The 20083-nt window shown below is 46.7% G+C and overlaps 1 protein-coding gene across 1 annotated transcript in view; it reads left to right on the forward strand.

Moving 5' to 3' along the window:
* gfra4a (GDNF family receptor alpha 4a) overlaps positions 1–19756 on the forward strand; it is a gene marked incomplete at both ends in the record, with an annotated part of 31899 nt that extends 12143 nt beyond the window's left edge. The window contains 5 exons of the mRNA XM_080538725.1: positions 368–704; positions 6184–6299; positions 9985–10119; positions 13306–13460; positions 19619–19756. Coding sequence (XP_080394851.1) covers positions 368–704; positions 6184–6299; positions 9985–10119; positions 13306–13460; positions 19619–19756 — 881 coding nt within the window. The remainder of the gene's footprint in view (positions 1–367; positions 705–6183; positions 6300–9984; positions 10120–13305; positions 13461–19618) is intronic.
* Positions 19757–20083: the final 327 nt, after the last annotated feature.

The following is a 20083-nucleotide window of genomic DNA, read 5'->3' on the forward strand; positions in this document are numbered from 1 at the left end:
CTCTTCCCAAACATGCCTTTTTTTTCTTCTCTCTTTTCTCTCTCTCTTTCTCTCTCTCTCTCTCTCTCTCTCTCTCTCTCTCTCTCTCTCTCTCTCTCTCTCTCTGTCTGTCTGTCTGTCTGTCTTCCCCTCTCTCTCTCTCTCTCTCTCTCTCTCTCTCTCTCTGTCTGTCTGTCTCTTCCTCTCTTTCTCTCTCTCTCTCTGTCTGTCTGTCTTCTCTTTTACCAGTGTTTTTTGTTAAGCACTTTGGGCGGCTGTAAAATGTGCTCTATAAATAACGATTACTTACTTACTTACTTACTGTCTCTCTCCCCTCCACTCCCCCTCCCTCCCTCCCTCCCTCCCCCCTCCCCCCTCCCCCCTCCAGAGTCTGAGGTGACCACGGTGAACCGCTGCCTGGACGCGGCCAAGGCGTGTAACGTAGACGAGACGTGTCAGAAGACGCGTACGGAGTATGTCTCCTCCTGCACCCAGCCCTCCGCCCGCGCCGCCTGCAACCGGCCCAAGTGCAGCAAGGCGCTGCGGAAGTTCTTCGACCGTGTCCCCCCGGACTACACCCACGAGCTGCTGTTCTGCCCCTGCACCGCCACCGCCTGCGCAGAGCGCCGCAGGCAGACCATCGTCCCCGCCTGCTCCTACGAGGACAAGGAGAAGCCCAACTGCCTGGCCCAGCTCCGAGTCTGCAGGGCCGACTACGTCTGCAGGTGGGGGGGGGATGGTGGGGTGGCTGTGGGGGAGGGGTGTGCAGGTGGGTACAGGTGTGTGTGTGGGGGGGGGGGTGTGCAGGTGGGTGTGTGTGTATGCAGGTGGGTGTGTGTGGGGGGGTGTGTGCAGGTGTGTGTGTGTTGCTGTCTCTGTGTGTGTGTGTGTGTGTGTGTGTAGACCCGTGCTGTTAGCAGGTCTATGTGTGTGTGTGTGTGTGTGTGTGTGTGTGTGTGTGTGTGTGTAACCCCGTGCTGTCAGCAGGTCTATGAGCCGTGTTCACGCATGTCTGGTCGACCGTTTTCACCGTGCCTCATTAGCATGAATTTGAATATCATTGTATATTCATTTTCCTGGAGGATGCGCAACAATAATTGTCTATGTGATTGATATTGGTGGAATCCTGACTTGAGAGTCATAGTAGTCATAGTAGAGAGTCATTACCTGCAGATCTCATTAACATAAGTTATGAATAAGACTCTCATTAACATAAGTAACATCATGAATAAGACCCTCATTAACATAAGTTATGAATAAAGGCCAATGCACACGGCATGCAATGCGACGTCGCACGACAACATTCGATTCAGGCTGATTACTATAGGCTGATTACTATCGGCTGATCACTATAGGCTGATTACTATAGGCTCTACCAATCCTACGCAATATTGCTTGCCTTGCTTCCACAATTTCTCCAATATACAACTGGGCATATTGTGCTTACATGCTTGATTATTATTATGTAATATAGGTGTTTTGTAATCCCATATGAGATGGGGCGTGTAGCTATGTATGGAGTTAATTATGTGGCAGAATTATTTTTCAAAAAAAATATTTTGCGCGAAAGAAAATACATTTTGCGCAAAGGAAGGTTGAAGAGTGAAGATATAAGATTTTGAGTGAAGAGATATTGAATATTGAACATCGGAAAGATGGCTCATACACAACGCCTAGTAAGTTTTGTAATGTATATCTTCTTCAACACTCTTCAACCTTCAACCGTCAATTTTCTCATCTCCTCCAATCGCCTTTGGTCCGTAAATGTTGTGATTGACAACCAGGCCAGCCAATCAGATATTTTAACACATTTAAGAACTGGCCAGCCAGTCAATCAGAATTCTGGCACATTTCTAGCAGTGTAAAATGTTTCGAGAGAGAGAAGAATCTAATGTTGCCGGTCAAGCAAATGTTGACGATCAGCTGTGCTGCGTGCATTATTGACTTTAGCAGACATGCAAAGAAACAACTTTTATTGAGTACAAAATTGATTTTCTTTTGCTCAAAATAGATTTTCCTTTGCACAAAATATTTTTTTTCTCGAAATAATTGTGGCACATAATTAACTCCATAGCTATGTGGCATGACACGCCTTCCCACGTGTTATACATTAATGGTGACACAATGGTTAATTAAATTACTTGGTTAACTTGTGACACACATCGCTGTCTTAAGACATACATTTTTCGTTGGTTAGTTATCTCAGGTAGCTCGCTACATAGCTAACGTAATTTACCAGAGAATCCGATTGCCAGAGAAATTGCTCTCCAAGCTTGGTCAGTTTTGATCGTATCTTTATACCAGTCATAACTGGGGTCGAAGAGCTCCCTGTGGCTTTGAATTAGTGTCATCAGCTTGTCATCGTCCATGTTGGCTGTAAGTTGTATAACGTTACCGGTCAATTAACGTACAGTAGAGTAAATACACATTTTGGGTTGCCAGACGTCCGGTTTTCAGTGGACAGTCTCTATACAACGTGTGTACAATTTGGCTGGTCATTCAGTCGTGCTAGATTACAAATCTGGCAACCCCGTGCAGCCAAAAAAGGCTACCGTAGATCTTTGAGTAAACTAAGGGTACGTTACTTGTTCAAAGATTTACGATAGCCTTTTTGGTAACAACAAGTAACACAAGTAACAACAATGACAATACTTTTTTAGTAATATTTTATTCACATGTTAATGTATGCCATCATGTTAAATAACGTAATACTTTGGTGGGTTGACATCACCCACGGAACTATGGGTTGGGAGTATTGTTCCGCACGGACAGTTTAGTGTGTGGTACCCGAGTTGTTTATTCTACTTACTGCTTGAGTGTGTTGTTGACAATCATTCATGTCCTTCATTAAACGTTTAGCTTTGTCATTTGATACGCCGCCTACAACTCTCGTTTTTTGGCACTACAATACCCTCCTTAAAGCACATCACACGCTGTCTCAGGAAGGCCTCCGAGATCTCCAGGGACCCGACCCACCCTGGGTACGAACACTTTACCAGGCTGCCCTCGAAAAGGCGGTTCAGGACCCTGGCCGCAAGGACAAACAGACTGAAGAACAGCTTCTACCACAGGGCCGTCCAGGCCCTGAACACAGCAAAGACCTAAGTTCTGGGCCCTGGACAGTCTGGACGGATTGATGGCAGCTGCTGGACTGAAAAAATCAGGTGTAGTGCTGAGGCACAAACATGTACATTTCAAGCCTGCAAACTGTGACACTTTAAATAAATGTGAAATAATACTATTGTGCAATATGACAACCCTAGTCATCTATCTGTACAGTGGATAGTGTACATAGCCTTTATTTATGTAAACCAGCTCCTTCCCTTCTTGTGATTTTTTTTTAAAAGTTTTTTTTTTCTTCCCTTTCCTAACACCAGGGGAGCCACCCCTCCTAAATTTCGTTGTTTGGTACCTGTACTGTAGCAATGACAATAAAGTCCATTCATTCATTCATTCATTCATTCATTCATTCATTCATATTTTATACTCTCGTAATGTAGTTGGCATCTTGTTGACGACGGCCCCAATCTCTCCCAGATCCACATCAAACTCCTGTCTGTTCAACCTGAAGTAAGTTGTCTGGAACTAGCGGTCCTCCTGTACACTACAGCCTCAACTGTTGACCAAGTTGAACTCTCCTTTCATTGTGAGACTGCAGAATCTCGTAGACCCACAACCAACCACCTTCTTTTTACGTTATGGAAAATTACTTGATGCTCAGCAAGCTAGCTGTCTATGCTCCAGTCTCTCTCCCCGTTATGAGTGACTCAATTAATTTAGATGCACCAGTTGAAGTTTCCCAATTGTCCCATTGTGACGCAACCCGTCGCACGCCAAAATTCGACAGTGTGATAGAATGTCCGGTGCGACTCGTCGCACGCCGTGTGCCTTGTCTCATTCAAAACAAGGGAAGCGATTACATTTTCTCGGCACGACCCAAAAAATTCCGTCGCACGACAAAATCGCACGCCGTGTGCATTGGCCTTAAGACTCTCATTAACATAAGTAGCATAATGAATAAGTGTGTTGAGTCCAACTGCTGAATCAGTCTGTCTGTTTATGTTGATAAAGCCTCTCTGTACGTACACACTCACACTCACATATGTGCACACACACACACCTGCGCACACACACACACACACACACACACACACACACACACACACACACCTGCACACACACACACCCACCTGCACACACACACCTACCTGCACACACACACACACACACACACACACACTCCCACACACACACACACACATCCTACCATGAGCGTTGTGATTCAGAGGGTGTAATATTCCCTCCCGGGGAACATGGGAGTTCTCAGGAGTCTCTCTCCTCCTCTCCTCCTCTCCTCCTCTCCGGGGGGGGGGCCAGCAGGGCCTGGGGGGGGCGGGGGGGCCGGGGGGGGGCTGTTCCACGCTGGGGGAGAGTAAAGCCTGGTGGATACCTGTGACAGATGGGCCCTTTCTGTCTCCCTGACGTGTGAAGAGGAACCAGATTAAACACTGGAGACCATCGCCTGTCAGAGGAGGAGAGGAGGAGAGGAGGAAAGGAGGAGGGGAGGAGAGGAGGAGAGGAGGAGAGGAGGAGAGGAGGAGGAGAGGAGGAGGGGAGGAGAGGAGGAGAGGAGGAGGGGAGGAGAGGAGGACAGGAGAGGAGAGGAGGAGGGGAGGAGAGGAGGAGAGGAGGAGGGGAGGAGAGGAGGAGAGGAGGAGGAGGGGAGGAGAGGAGGAGAGGAGGAGGGGAGGAGAGAAGGAGAGGAGAGGAGAGGAGGAGAGGAGGAGGGGAGGAGAGGAGGAGAGAAGGAGAGGAGGAGCGGAGGAGAGGAGGAGAGGAGAGGATGAGAGAGCCCCCCCCCAGCCCCGGTCCAGTCAGGGAGCATTAGCATGCAAGGGTGCTTTCACTCACCTCACAGCCAATGAACTTCATCCACATCATTACCAGATGACGAGGGGGGGGGGGGGGGGGATGAGGAGGGGAGGTAGGTGGGGGGGGTGAGGAGGGGAGGTAGGTGGGGGGGTGAGGAGGGGAGGTAGGTGGGGGGGGTGAGGAGGGGAGGTAGGGGGGGGCGGGGTGAGGAGGGGAGGGGAGGGCTGGCCTTCAGAGTTCCCCCTGTGTATACCAGTCGGTTGGGCCGATGATGTCATATGATTGCACAGGATGGTGATGGAGGCTGTCTGGGGGGGGGTGAGGGGGTGAGGGGGGGGGGCTTTGTATAACAGCAGAGCCACATTAATGTGATCCAGGGGGGGGCAGCGTGCCAGAGCACCTCCACACCGGAGCCAAGGCCTCTCCTCCCCTCCTCCCTCCCACCTCCCTCCTCCCTCCCTCCTCCCTCTCTACAGCCTGGCAGGGGGATGGGATGGGGAGGGAGGGGGGCAGGGAGGGAGGGGGGGGTGGATGCTCCTGAGGAAACTGCTGTTGAAGTGTGTGTGTGTGTGTGTGTGTGTGTGTGTGTGTGTGTGTGTGTGCGTGTGTGTGTGTGTGTGTGTGTGTGTGTGTGTGTGTGTGTGGCGGGGGGGGGGGGGGAGGATCTGTCACAAATGCAGATCCTCTCAGGGAAGAGAAACGTGGGAAGGGAAGGGGAGGGAGGGGGGCAGTGTGGGGGGTGGCCAGGCATGGGTAGATGATGGTGGATGATGGTAGATGATGGTAGATGATGGTAGATGATGGTGGATGATGGTAGATGATGGTGGATGATGGTAGATGATAGTAGATGATGGTGGATGATGGTAGATGATGGTAGATGATGGTAGATGATGGTAGATGATAGTAGATGATGGTAGATGATGGTAGATGATGGTAGATGATGGTGGATGATGGTAGATGATGGTAGATGATGGTAGATGATGGTAGATGATGGTAGATGATGGTAAATGATGGTAGATGATGGTAGATGATGGTAGATGATGGTAGATGATTGGTAGATGATGGTGGATGATGGTAGATGATGGTGGATGATGGTGGATGATGGTAGATGATGGTGGATGATGGTAGATGATGGTAGATGATGGGTAGATGATGGTGGATGATGGTAGATGATGGTGGATGATGGTAAATGATGGTAGATGATGGTAGATGATGGTAGATGATGGTAGATGATGGGTAGATGATGGTGGATGATGGTAGATGATGGTGGATGATGGTAGATGATGGTGGATGATGGTGGATGATGATGGATGTCTGTTGTTGCCCCCCCAGGTCCCGCTGGGCCCAGTTCCAGTACGACTGCCAGCCCTCGGGGGAGATGGACACGGCCAGCGGCTGCAAGCAGGACAACTACGCAGCCTGTCTGCTGGCCTACACCGGCCTGATGGGTAACTAACACTGACCTGACCCTGCACCTCCTCATAGATACACACTGCACCTCCTCATAGATACACACTGCACCTCCTCATAGACACACACTGCACCTCCTCATAGAGACACACTGCACCTCCTCATAGAGACACCCTGCACCTCCTCATAGAGACACACTGCACCTCCTCATAGAGACACACTGCACCTCCTCATAGAGACACACTGCACCTCCTCATAGACACACACTGCACCTCCTCATAGATACACACTGCACCTCCTCATAGATACACACTGCACCTCCTCATAGATACACACTGCACCTCCTCATAGAGACACACTGCACCTCCTCATAGAGACACACTGCACCTCCTCATAGATACACACTGCACCTCCTCATAGATACACACTGCACCTCCTCATAGACACACACTGCACCTCCTCATAGACACACTGCACCTCCTCATAGATACACACTGCACCTCCTCATAGATACACACTGCACCTCCTCATAGAGACACACTGCACCTCCTCATAGACACACTGCACCTCCTCATAGAGACACCCTGCACCTCCTCATAGATACACTGCACCTCCTCATAGAGACACCCTGCACCTCCTCATAGAGACACACTGCACCTCCTCATAGAGACACACTGCACCTCCTCATAGACACACACTGCACCTCCTCATAGATACACACTGCACCTCCTCATAGATACACACTGCACCTCCTCATAGATACACACTGCACCTCCTCATAGAGACACACTGCACCTCCTCATAGATACACCCTGCACCTCCTCATAGAGACACACTGCACCTCCTCATAGAGACACACTGCACCTCCTCATAGAGACACACTGCACCTCCTCATAGAGACACACTGCACCTCCTCATAGACACACACTGCACCTCCTCATAGAGACACACTGCACCTCCTCATAGACACACACTGCACCTCCTCATAGAGACACCCTGCACCTCCTCATAGAGACACACTGCACCTCCTCATAGAGACACACTGCACCTCCTCATAGACACACACTGCACCTCCTCATAGATACACACTGCACCTCCTCATAGACACACACTGCACCTCCTCATAGACACACTGCACCTCCTCATAGATACACACTGCACCTCCTCATAGATACACACTGCACCTCCTCATAGAGACACACTGCACCTCCTCATAGACACACTGCACCTCCTCATAGAGACACCCTGCACCTCCTCATAGATACACTGCACCTCCTCATAGAGACACCCTGCACCTCCTCATAGAGACACACTGCACCTCCTCATAGAGACACACTGCACCTCCTCATAGACACACACTGCACCTCCTCATAGATACACACTGCACCTCCTCATAGATACACACTGCACCTCCTCATAGATACACACTGCACCTCCTCATAGAGACACACTGCACCTCCTCATAGAGACACACTGCACCTCCTCATAGAGACACACTGCACCTCCTCATAGAGACACACTGCACCTCCTCATAGACACACACTGCACCTCCTCATAGAGACACACTGCACCTCCTCATAGACACACACTGCACCTCCTCATAGAGACACCCTGCACCTCCTCATAGACACACTGCACCTCCTCATAGACACACTGCACCTCCTCATAGACACACTGCACCTCCTCATAGACACACTGCACCTCCTCATAGAGACACACTGCACCTCCTCATAGACACACTGCACCTCCTCATAGACACACTGCACCTCCTCATAGACACACTGCACCTCCTCATAGACACACTGCACCTCCTCATAGAGACACACTGCACCTCCTCATAGAGACACACTGCACCTCCTCATAGAGACACACTGCACCTCCTCATAGAGACATCCTGCACCTCCTCATAGACACACACTGCACCTCCTCATAGATACACCCTGCACCTCCTCATAGAGACACTGCACCTCCTCATAGATACACCCTGCACCTCCTCATAGACACACACTGCACCTCCTCATAGATACACACTGCACCTCCTCATAGATACACACTGCACCTCCTCATAGATACACACTGCACCTCCTCATAGAGACACACTGCACCTCCTCATAGATACACACTGCACCTCCTCATAGAGACACCCTGCACCTCCTCATAGAGACACACTGCACCTCCTCATAGATACACACTGCACCTCCTCATAGAGACACACTGCACCTCCTCATAGAGACACACTGCACCTCCTCATAGAGACACACTGCACCTCCTCATAGACACACACTGCACCTCCTCATAGACACACACTGCACCTCCTCATAGACACACACTGCACCTCCTCATAGATACACACTGCACCTCCTCATAGACACACTGCACCTCCTCATAGAGACACACTGCACCTCCTCATAGATACACACTGCACCTCCTCATAGAGACACACTGCACCTCCTCATAGAGACACACTGCACCTCCTCATAGAGACACACCAGGAACTAACACTGCACTAACCCTAACCCTGCCACTGGACACACATAAACCTGAACACACTGAACCCCAAATTGCTCCCAGTGAGCGGGCCGGCGCCTTGCATGGCAGCTTGCTGCCATTGGTGTGTGAATGTGTGTGTGAATGGGTGAATGAGAGGCCGTTGTAAAGCACTTTGGATAAAGGCGCTATATAAGTGCAGTCCATTTACCATTTACCAGAGGGGGAGGAGGAGAGAGGGAGTAGGAGGAGGAGGGAGGAGGAGGAGGAGGGGACTGAACAGGAGAGAAAGAAGCCAACCAAGGTTGTGATGAGAAGTGTAGTCGATGCAGGGCTGATCAATGGGACTCTGGGCTCTGCCCATGGTGTTTTATAAGTGCTGCAATTACCATTACAATCTAGAGACCATCATAGCCTAACCCTAACCCTTCACTACGCAACATCAATCTCTAAGAAGACATCTGGTGTTCAAAAGACATTTACTGTTTCAAAAGACAGAGAGGTGTTCAGTAAAGTGTGTGAGAAAGAGAGAGAAAAAGAGAGACAGTAAGAAAGAGCAATGAGAAAAGCAGAAATGAGAGAGTGGCCGTCTAACCTAGCAAGGCAAACTCAGAGAAGTCGTTGTTTGGTGTTGAGGGACTAAAGAAACAATCGATGGTGTTCAATTGGCAGTTTCTTGGACACAGCCCCTCAAAGTGGCCGTTTAAAATGCTGCTGCAATGTTTCTCTTCACAATGTCCCTCTGAACTGCCAACAAAAGCCAACAAAAGCCAACAACAGAAAGTCTGGGAACAGCAACAAGTGAACCGAAGTACAGTACATGTACTGTTGCTGCTGTACTGTATGTACCTTAGCATAATGCTAATGCTGCTTCAACGGACAAAACCCCAATGTTGTCTTCTAGCCGCCTCAAGGCCTCCTAGCACATCCAGTACTGTGCAGATAAACGTGGTTGTACTTTATTGAATAAGACCTTTGACTGCCTGCTACATCGCTACTACATCGCTGTCTCAGTACTTGTACTCTGTGCAGTGACAATAAAGTTGAATCTAATCTAATCTAATCTAATCTACTGTTGAAGGAAAATGAAAGTGTTTGTCTGTGAGAATGTGTAGCTCTCTACTGTTTATGATTCTGTCCTTTACCTTCTCTCTCTCTCTCTCTCTCTCTCTCTCTCTCTCTCTCTCTCTCTCTCTCTCTCTCTCTCTCTCTCTCTCTCTCTCTCTCTCTCCTCAGGCAGCACCATAACTCCCAACTACCTGGACAACTCCACCTCCAACGTGGGGCCGTGGTGCTCCTGCGTTGCCAGCGGCAACCACCGGGAGCAGTGCTCGGAGTTCCTGGGTTATTTCCATGACAACGTCTGTCTGAGTGAGTGACAGCAGACAGACACACCATGCACACAACAACGCACTGCGTGGACACCCTCTGTCAAAGTTGTCATGAAGATGTAAATTGTTATTTCCAAAACCAATACTCAGTCTGTATTATGATGTCAAGCAGATGAACTCCCAACCACAGCCTCCGTCTCTGCTGTACCAAAACATCTTAGAGCAGAAGTAAATATTTACTGTTTTTTAGCGCTGCCAGGCCTGTAGACACATGCAATCATCAGGAATAATCTCCATAATTTCTCTTCTTCTGAAGGAAAGTTTGTCTCTGTTTCAGAGCAAATGGCTAAGGCTGCTGAAAAGGCACAAACTTAAAATATATATATATATATATATTTGTGATATTAAGGTTGAACACTTTTCTAATGGGCGCGGCAGATCATGGTCCGATGGTGCAGAAGTCGGAGTAATAACCCTGTAATAACCCTGTAATAACCCTAACTCAGTCTCTAAAACACACTGTTACTTGGGGGGGGGGGGGGGGGTATAGATCATGATTTGAGGAAAATATCTGGGATACAAGCCAATAATTGTAAAATGTCTGTGCCTTGGGGGAAACGTTAAACGAACAGTGTTAATGTTGTGGTTGTTTGTGTAATCCTGTAAAGTATCTGAGTCCTCCTCCAGTGGTCTGTTATAACTAAGTGTTATAACTATGTTACAACTAGACCCCAGCCTGCAGAGCTGGAGGACTGGGAGCGTTTGCTGAGACAGGACTTCAGATGGCCTTTGATGACTTTGTAATTGAGCGTAATTTGGTTTCCTGCTGCAGAGCTAATGAGCTGGACAGAGAGGCAGCGAGCTGGAGACAGGAGAGGGGAAAACAGACACCTCAGGTCTTAAAAGCAGCTGTCATCTACCGACATATAGAATATAATAACCCACCTACATCCTTTTTTTTTTTTTTTTTTTTGTGGGGCAGTCCAACTAATATGTTTCATTTTATTGGACAGATGTAGTGAAGACAGACAGGAAAGTAAGGAGAAGAAGGGAGAGAGAGAGGGCATGTCAACAGGGCATGGGCCGGATTCGAACCCATGCCGACATGGGTATATGTGCACTGTATATATATGTGCACTGTAGAGTCGACCACGGTGCTAAACCACTGGACCACCCCAGGCCATGGTGCTAGACCACTGGACCACCCCAGGCCACAACCCACCTACATCCTCATGTCCTATAATATCACCCACATCCTCACATCTATAATATCACCTACATCATCATATCTAATATAACAAACAGCTCTCGCTGCTCCACGGCACATCTGAATTTCTGTCAGTGAAACACCAGAGAGCAGATGGGGGAATCTTGTTTATATTGCCCAATTATTTTCGTTCTTTTTTTTTTCTCTCTACAGAAAGTTATGTTGATGGTTTACTTTAAACGATAAAAACTGAAAGTCTGAGACTGGCAGTGGTGATGTGGCTTGTTCCTCCTGGCTGGGCAGGTCCTGGTGTTCCTGGGCTGTGAGCTGCAGTCTGGAGCTGCAGGGTAGTGTGTAGTGTGGAGTGTGTAGTGTGTAGTGTGTAGTGTGTAGTGTGTAGTGTGTAGTGTGTAGTGTGTAGTGTGTAGTGTGGAGTAGCTGCAGGGATGTAGGGAGGAGGCAGCCAAACCCCCTCGGGCGGAAAGTTATAAAAGTCCGAGAGTCTGAGAGACGGCCGTATTTAAACAGCCGTGACCAAACATTCACAAAGAAACTGTCACAGCTGCTTACGGCCGAGGCATCATCTCTTTGTGACGGGCGCGCCGCTCGCTAGCTCGCTAGCCCCTCCCCCGCCATCACTCTCCCTGCCAGGGGCTGCACACACCGCTGCGCTAACGGCTAACTGGCTGGGAAGAGATTCACTTTACCACCTGGCCTGCAGCACTAACGACCCTCACTGGCGACCATTAGCACACTAGTCTCCGCCCACAACAACCACGTACCTATAGCTGCCACTGCCGTCAATCTGCTTTCTCCACTGTTGGTCTGTTCTCTGACAACAGTGTTGTGTCGTTGTGTTGTTGTGTTGCAGTGTGCATGCTTCTTAATTGGCTGCAGCAGTGTGTGTGTGTGTGTGTGTGTGTGTGTGTGTGTGTGTGTGTGTGTGTGTGTGTGTGTGTGTGTGTCTGTGTGTGTCTGTGTGTGTCTGTGTGTGTTAAGATGCGTGGTGCAGAATTTAAATGGCAGCTCAAAACATTCCCTCTGTTTCATGAGTCATGGTGTGATCATGGTGCTGTGGGAGATAAGATACCAAGTTTTCATTTTAATCATTGCAGCATTTTCTTGGCAGAAAACAAATGTCTTATCTATAGAGTAGGCAATTGGATCGTTTGGTTTTTCGGGCAGAAAAGAAGTCAATATTGTTTTGAGGCTAAAATCAAGACTTTTCTGTGTCACCTTTGAAATTCCCTCACTGGTCAGTCCCATATTGACCTGTGAAACGAGCCGTTTCAGGCTGAAACAGGACAGATTGAAGCCCTGTGTGTTTAAGTGCCGACATCCATCATATCAGCTGTAGATATTAATTGATGAATCACTCCGGTCATATATTCAGTTGAGCATATTTTAATTGAAGTGACTTTCATGCAAAAGTAATTGCTGTCGAGTAGCCCATTAGTCGAAATAAAACGAACACATTATGAATATTAATACTAATCTCTGAGGAAGGTCTTAGACTAGGCTGTACTGGATGACAGACAGCAGATTCCACAGCTGAACATTTCTCTAAGATGAGATTTCTGAGTCAAACATAATAAATTAACAGCATGTTTTAGAGGCTAATGCCTGAATGCCTTAGAGTACAGTACGCAGTGTACAGTTACAGCATGGCCTGTGGGTTAGGGGTTAAGATGTACAGGGTTAGCGTTAGCATTAGGGCGTACATCTCAGAGGTACAGGGTTATGGTTAGGGCGTACACCTCAGAGGTGCAGGAGGCACATGGACTGTAGCTCCAGGTGTCCTTTCATGCAGCCCAGTATTATCATGAGAGCTGCACTGCAATCACAATACACCCATTATGTGACAGCATCCAGGATAAGGAATGCCATAGGACGAAACTCATAGAAATACACAGAACCAACAGAGAAACATCCCATTGTGTTGAAGACAGAGAGTGACCTTGTTTAACTGAGCCCAGCTTGTCTCCTCAGTCAGCTCTAACCCTAACCCTCTCTGAACAGAGAACGCCATCTTGGCGTTTGGGAACGGGACTGCCAGCCAGCCGGGGATGCCCAGCCCGGCGACAGATAACCAGAGTCAGCACCTGGCAACCACCACCCCTGGCGTCACCATGGAGACGGAACACAACATCCTGAGAGCACAGATACCCACCCAGGTAAGAAGTTTACCATGCAGACATGACTGTTGGCTATTAAGAGGCGTCAAAACGTAAAGTTGAAGTGAAATAGCGATGGGATCTAACGCTGGCGGGCAGCACTGCTCCTCAGGTTTTCATTGGTCGCTGTTTTCCGAGAGGCTGGACAGCCATAATAGTACTACAATGCGCAGATCGCTCTAATGCAAGTGTCGGTATTAGCGACATGCATTTTTATGTTCTGGAATATTGTTATGTTAGCCTAATGTAAGTATTCAGACTGTTTTTATGAATGGAACCATCCCCTCGTGTCTCAGAGATTAACCACGGATGAATTAAATTCCATTTAATCTTTATTCTTTTTTGTGTGTATTTGGCTGTTTGATTTCGGGTAGGCTAGTATGATATACTATCTATGATGTAGTATAGTATGATATAGTGTGATGTAGTATAGTATGATGTAGTATAGTATGATGTAGTATAGATGATGTAGTATAGTATGATAGAGTATAGTATGATATAGTGTGATGTAGTATAGTATGATGTAGTATAGTATTATGTAGTATATTATGATGTAGTATAGTGTGATGTAGTATATTATGATGTAGTATATTATGATGTAGTATAGTAGGATGTAGTATAGATGATGTAGTATAGTAGGATGTAGTATAGATGATGTAGTATAGTAGGATGTAGTATAGATGATGTAGTATAGATGATGTAGTATAGTGTGATGTAGTATAGTATGATGTAGTATAGTATGATGTAGTATAGTATGATGTAGTATAGTAGGATGTAGTATAGATGATGTAGTATATTATGATGTAGTATAGTATGATGTAGTATAGTAGGATGTAGTATATTATGATGTAGTATAGTAGGATGTAGTATAGATGATGTCGTATATTATGATGTAGTATAGTAGGATGTAGTATAGATGATGTAGTATAGTATGATGTAGTATAGTGTGATGTAGTATAGATGATGTAGTATAGTATGATGTAGTATAGATGATGTAGTATAGATGATGTAGTATAGATGATGTAGTATAGATGATGTAGTATAGATGATGTAGTATAGTAGGATGTAGTATAGTAGGATGTAGTATAGGTGATGTAGTATAGATGATGTAGTATAGTAGGATGTAGTATAGATGATGTAGTATAGTATGATGTAGTATAGTGTGATGTAGTATAGTATGATGTAGTATAGTGTGATGTAGTATAGTAGGGTGTAGTATAGATGATGTAGTATAGATGATGTAGTATAGATGATGTAGTATAGGTGATGTAGTATAGATGATGTAGTATAGTATGATGTAGTATAGATGATGTAGTATAGTATGATGTAGTATAGATGATGTAGTATAGATGATGTAGTATAGGTGATGTAGTATAGATGATGTAGTATAGATGATGTAGTATAGATGATGTAGTATAGTAGGATGTAGTATAGATGATGTAGTATAGATGATGTAGTATAGTATGATGTAGTATAGGTGATGTAGTATAGGTGATGTAGTATAGATGATGTAGTATAGTAGGATGTAGTATAGTGTGATGTAGTATAGTGTGATGTAGTATATTAGGATGTAGTATAGTATGATGTAGTATAGTAGTATAGTGTGATTCATCAGAGCAACGCATCCGGGTACTTTTCCCTCCCGTAATGTCCACGCCCCTTTTTGGGTGATAGAAGAGTAGAAGTTTGACTGGTGGTCAAAGGGAATTTCTGGTCTTTGCTCCTTTAATCCGATAAAATAAGAAAACCGTAGTGCTTTTTAGATATTAGGAGCCCAAATCCGGCAAACTATTATATAGCGTCATTGCCGATCAATGATCGACGTCGTTATATAGAGAAAGTTAATGAAATAGGGGTTGATTCACCAGATCAGTCATACGTCATCTCCCTGTCATCAGGGATTTGTAGTTCTTCATTTGATTTGCCGTGGTCCTAACGTCTTCACCTCCAGTCCCCCCAACAGCGTTTGCTTTCGTTTCTTCTTTGAACATTTATCTCCCATGATTACAATAGAAATATCATGCACAGTAGCACTAGTCGATAGCCGTTATGGGTGTAGGCTAGATCAAATGAAGAACTACAAATCCCTGATGACAGGGAGATGACGTATGACTGATCTGGTGAATCAACCCCTATTTCATTAATTTTCTCTATATAACGACGTCGATTGATCGGCAACGACACTATATAATAGTTTGCCTAACTGGCCATCGGATTTGGGCTCTTAATATCTAAAAAGCACTACGGTTTTCTTATTTTATCGGATTAAAGTAGCGAAGACCAGAAATTCCCATTGACCACCAGTCAAACTTTTCCGCTTCTATCACCCAAAAAGGGGCGTGATCATTCTGATGACAGGGAGATGACGCGCAATTGCTCTGATGAATGTAGTATAGTAGGATGTAGTTTAGTAGGATGTAGTATAGTGTGATGTAGTATAGTAGGATGTAGTATAGTGTGATGTAGTATATTAGGATGTAGTATAGTATGATGTAGTATAGTAGGATGTAGTATAAAGAGAAACCTAGGATATAAAGAGAAACCTAGGATATAAAGAGAAACCCAGGATATAAAGAGAAACCCAGGATATAAAGAGAAACCCAGGATATAAAGAGAAACCCAGGATATAAAGAGAAACCTAGGATAAAGGCGGGGTGAAAAGAACCAAAGGAGACGGGAGAATATAAATAAAACAAGATTTATTGTATAGACTAAAGTTTCAACCCCCCCACACACACACACACACACACACACAACTCTCAAGTTGTAGTCTGGCCCACTGGCCCATCTGAGTGTCTCTCCCAGCCTGTTATCCTCCACCTCCACCCTGATTGAGGGTTGAGCACAGGTGTGTCCCATCAGGCCGTCACCATGGCGATAGTTGTAGTCATACTCTATCATACTATACTATACCATACTATACTCTATCATACTATACTCTATCATACTATACTCTATCATACTATATCATACTATACTATATCATACTATACTCTCTCATACTATACTCTATCATACCATACTATATCATACCATACTATATCATACTATACTATATCATACTATACTATCATACTATACTCTATCATACTAAGGAACAAATTAATAAAGTGAAAAAAACAACAACATATTATTTTTTCCCCCCGTTTTTTTTCTTCCCTTAGGATGATATAGTATAGAGTATAGTATGATATAGTATAGTATGATATATTATTATCACACTAAGGAAAGTGAAAAACATAAGAAAAAAAAGAATATAGTACGATATATGATATCTTTTTTTTTCTTCACTTTATTATGTTTTCCCTTAGTATGATAATAATATATTATACTATATCATACTATACTCTATCATACTATACTCTAACATACTATACTCTATCATACTATACTCTATCATACTATACTATATCATATTATACTCTAACATACTATACTTCCACTTTATTTATTTTTTCCTTAGTAATAATATACAGATCCAGATCCTTAGTAATAATATACAGATCCAGATCCTTAGTAATAATATACAGATCCTGGTACAGGTCCTGGTACAGATCCTGGTATAGATCCTGGCTCTGGTACAGCCTGGTACTTCAGCTCCCAGGTCCTCTTTCCTGCCAACAGAAGATCTCAAGCGCAGTTATGATGCAACAACAACAATAACAACAATAACAACAATACAGCCTGGTGCAGGTCCTGGTACAGCCTGGTGCAGGTCCTGGTACAGCCTGGTGCAGGTCCTGGTACAGCCTGGTGCAGGTCCTGGTACAGCCTGGTGGTCCTGGTACAGCCTGGTGGTCCTGGTACAGCCTGGCGGAGGTCCTGGTACAGCCTGGTACAGGTCCTGGTACAGCCTGGTGGAGGTCCTGGTACTGATCCAGGTGCCGCTGACAGCTATCAGTGCCCCATCAGCACCCAGGTCCTCTTTCCTGTCAACAGAAGATCTCAAGCACAATTATGATGTAACAGCACAGTAATCCTAGTTCTGTAATACCCAATTTGGCCAACTTTCTTTCAAAAGGCGAGATTTTTTTAGGTCAGAATTTTGGACAACCTCAGGCTCTCAGGTAGGGTGTTCCACAGTCTGGGAGCATATGTACTGAAAGCTGACCCTCCATATCTCCTGGTCCTCCTGGCTTCTGGGACCATCAGACCTTCAGAGTTTACCATGTTAATAGTTTACCATGTTAATAGTTTACCATGTTCTAGTTTACCATGTTCCACAGGGTTTACATCTACTCAGACAGTGATGGGGTATGATGGGACAGATCAGACAGTGATGGGGTATGATGGGACAGATCAGACAGTGATGGGGTATGATGGGACAGATCAGACAGTGATGGGGTATGATGGGACAGATCAGACAGTGATGGGGTATGATGGGACAGATCAGACAGTGATGGGGTATGATGGGACAGATCAGACAGTGATGGGGTATGATGGGACAGATCAGACAGTGATGGGGTATGATGGGACAGATCAGACAGTGATGGGGTATGATGGGACAGATCAGACAGTGATGGGGTATGATGGGACAGATCAGACAGTGATGGGGTATGATGGGACAGATCAGACAGTGATGGGGTATGATGGGACAGATCAGACAGTGATGGGGTATGATGGGACAGATCAGACAGTGATGGGGTATGATGGGACAGATCAGACAGTGATGGGGTATGATGGGACAGATCAGACAGTGATGCGGCATGATGGGACAGGCGTTCTAACAGGTATCTAGTATATTAGCAGAACGGTTACAGTAATGAACAATTTAGCCATCCATCTTCAGTATAACAGTGATCTGTTAATATATTCAGTGACCTGTTAATATATTCAGTGAGCACAGTGAACTCATTGTCATGTTCATGAAACCAGTTTGAGACGACTTTAGCTTTGTGACAGGGTGCATTATCATGCTGGAAGTAGCCATTTAGAAGACGGGTACATTGTGACCATGAAGGGATGCACATGGTCAGCAACAACACTCAAACAGGCTGTGGCATTTAAGAGATAATTGATTGGTATTAACGGGCCCAAAGAGTGCAAAGAGAGAGAGAGGGGGGGGGGGGTGAGAGAGAGAGAGGGGGGGGGGTGAGAGAGAGAGAGAGGGGGGGGTTGGTGTGTGAGAGAGAGAGGGGGGTGTGAGAGAGAGAGAGAGGGGGGGGGTTGGTGTGTGAGAGAGAGAGGGGGGTGTGAGAGAGAGAGAGAGGGGGGGGGGGGTGAGAGAGAGAGAGAGGGGGGGGGGTGGTGTGAGAGAGAGGGGGGGTGAGAGAGAGAGAGAGGGGGGGGGGTGTGAGAGAGAGAGAGGGGGGGGGGTGGTGTGAGAGAGAGAGAGGGGGGGTGAGAGAGAGAGAGAGGGGGGGGGGTGTGAGAGAGAGAGAGGGGGGGGGGTGGTGTGAGAGAGAGAGGGGGGGGTGTGAGAGAGAGAGAGGGGGGGTGAGAGAGAGAGAGAGGGGGGGGGGTGTGAGAGAGAGAGAGAGGGGGGGGTGTGAGAGAGAGAGAGGGGGGGGGAGAATTAATAAAATAATAGACAGAAGGGCATGAGTAGATGATTGTGACAGTATTGAGAGAGAGAGAGAGGCAGAGAGAGAGAGAGAGAGGCAGAGAGAGAGAGAGAGAGAGAGAGAGAGACACAGTCAGAGATAGGCGGAAATGTGGTGTGAATTGAGTTCTATGATTGAAGTGTCTATTCCAAATACGTCTCCATATCTTTGGCAATGAAATTGCGTCTGTCTGATAAGTGCCAATGTCCTCTCCTCTGCGTCTCACTCCGGAGGAGGAGGCACACCTACAGACGATAACAGCGTTACTCACACACCTCGCTGCCCTGCTACACCTCCTGCCTGGCGGAGGGAACATTGACATATTCAGACAGAGAATGAGGCAGCAGGATGACTCATCCACTCACACCTTTACTCCTACAGACCAGCCAAAGGTCTGGACTCACAACCCCCGGCAACTGAATGGGAGTAAAATAGATGCTGCTTGTTCTGAAACATGTGTCTGTGTTTACCATACCTGGGAGGGGGGGTCACCTCTCCAGGGGGGGTGTCCAGGGGAGTGGACATTCGGTTTGAGAGAGAGACAGATGCGTTATTAGGTATAACACAGTGCACTGTAACCCTGTTGGTGTGTGTGTGTGTGTGTGTGTGTTCCAGGTGGATGAGAGTGACAGACTGTGGGGTGATGGAGGCGCCACCCCCCCATCCCCAGGGCTGCCAGACCACGGAGCCCCCACCGCCGCCCCCACCCTGCTGGGCCTGGCCCTGCCTGCACTGCTGCTGCTCGGCCACTAGGGGCGCCCCTCCATGGACTAACCCAGACCTGGGGAGGACGGGGGCCAGAGGCGTTTATATATGTGTACAGAGGGGGAGGGACTCTGTCTCTATCACACTTATCTCTTTATGTGAATCTCACAGTGGCGTGTCGTACACCCGTGTCCTCGAAGCCTGAGGGAGAAGAAGGTGCGAATGCACCACAAGACACACACACACACACACACACACACACACACATACCCCACACACACATACACACATACACACACTCCCCCCCACACACCACACACACACACAATTTAAAACTTTTCCCATCCTCAAATATGTCCGTCCAAGGTCCTGGGA

Source organism: Nansenia antarctica (genome assembly GCF_963989245.1).
Source record: "Nansenia antarctica genome assembly, chromosome: 1".
Taxonomy (NCBI): Eukaryota; Metazoa; Chordata; class Actinopteri; order Argentiniformes; family Microstomatidae; genus Nansenia; species Nansenia antarctica.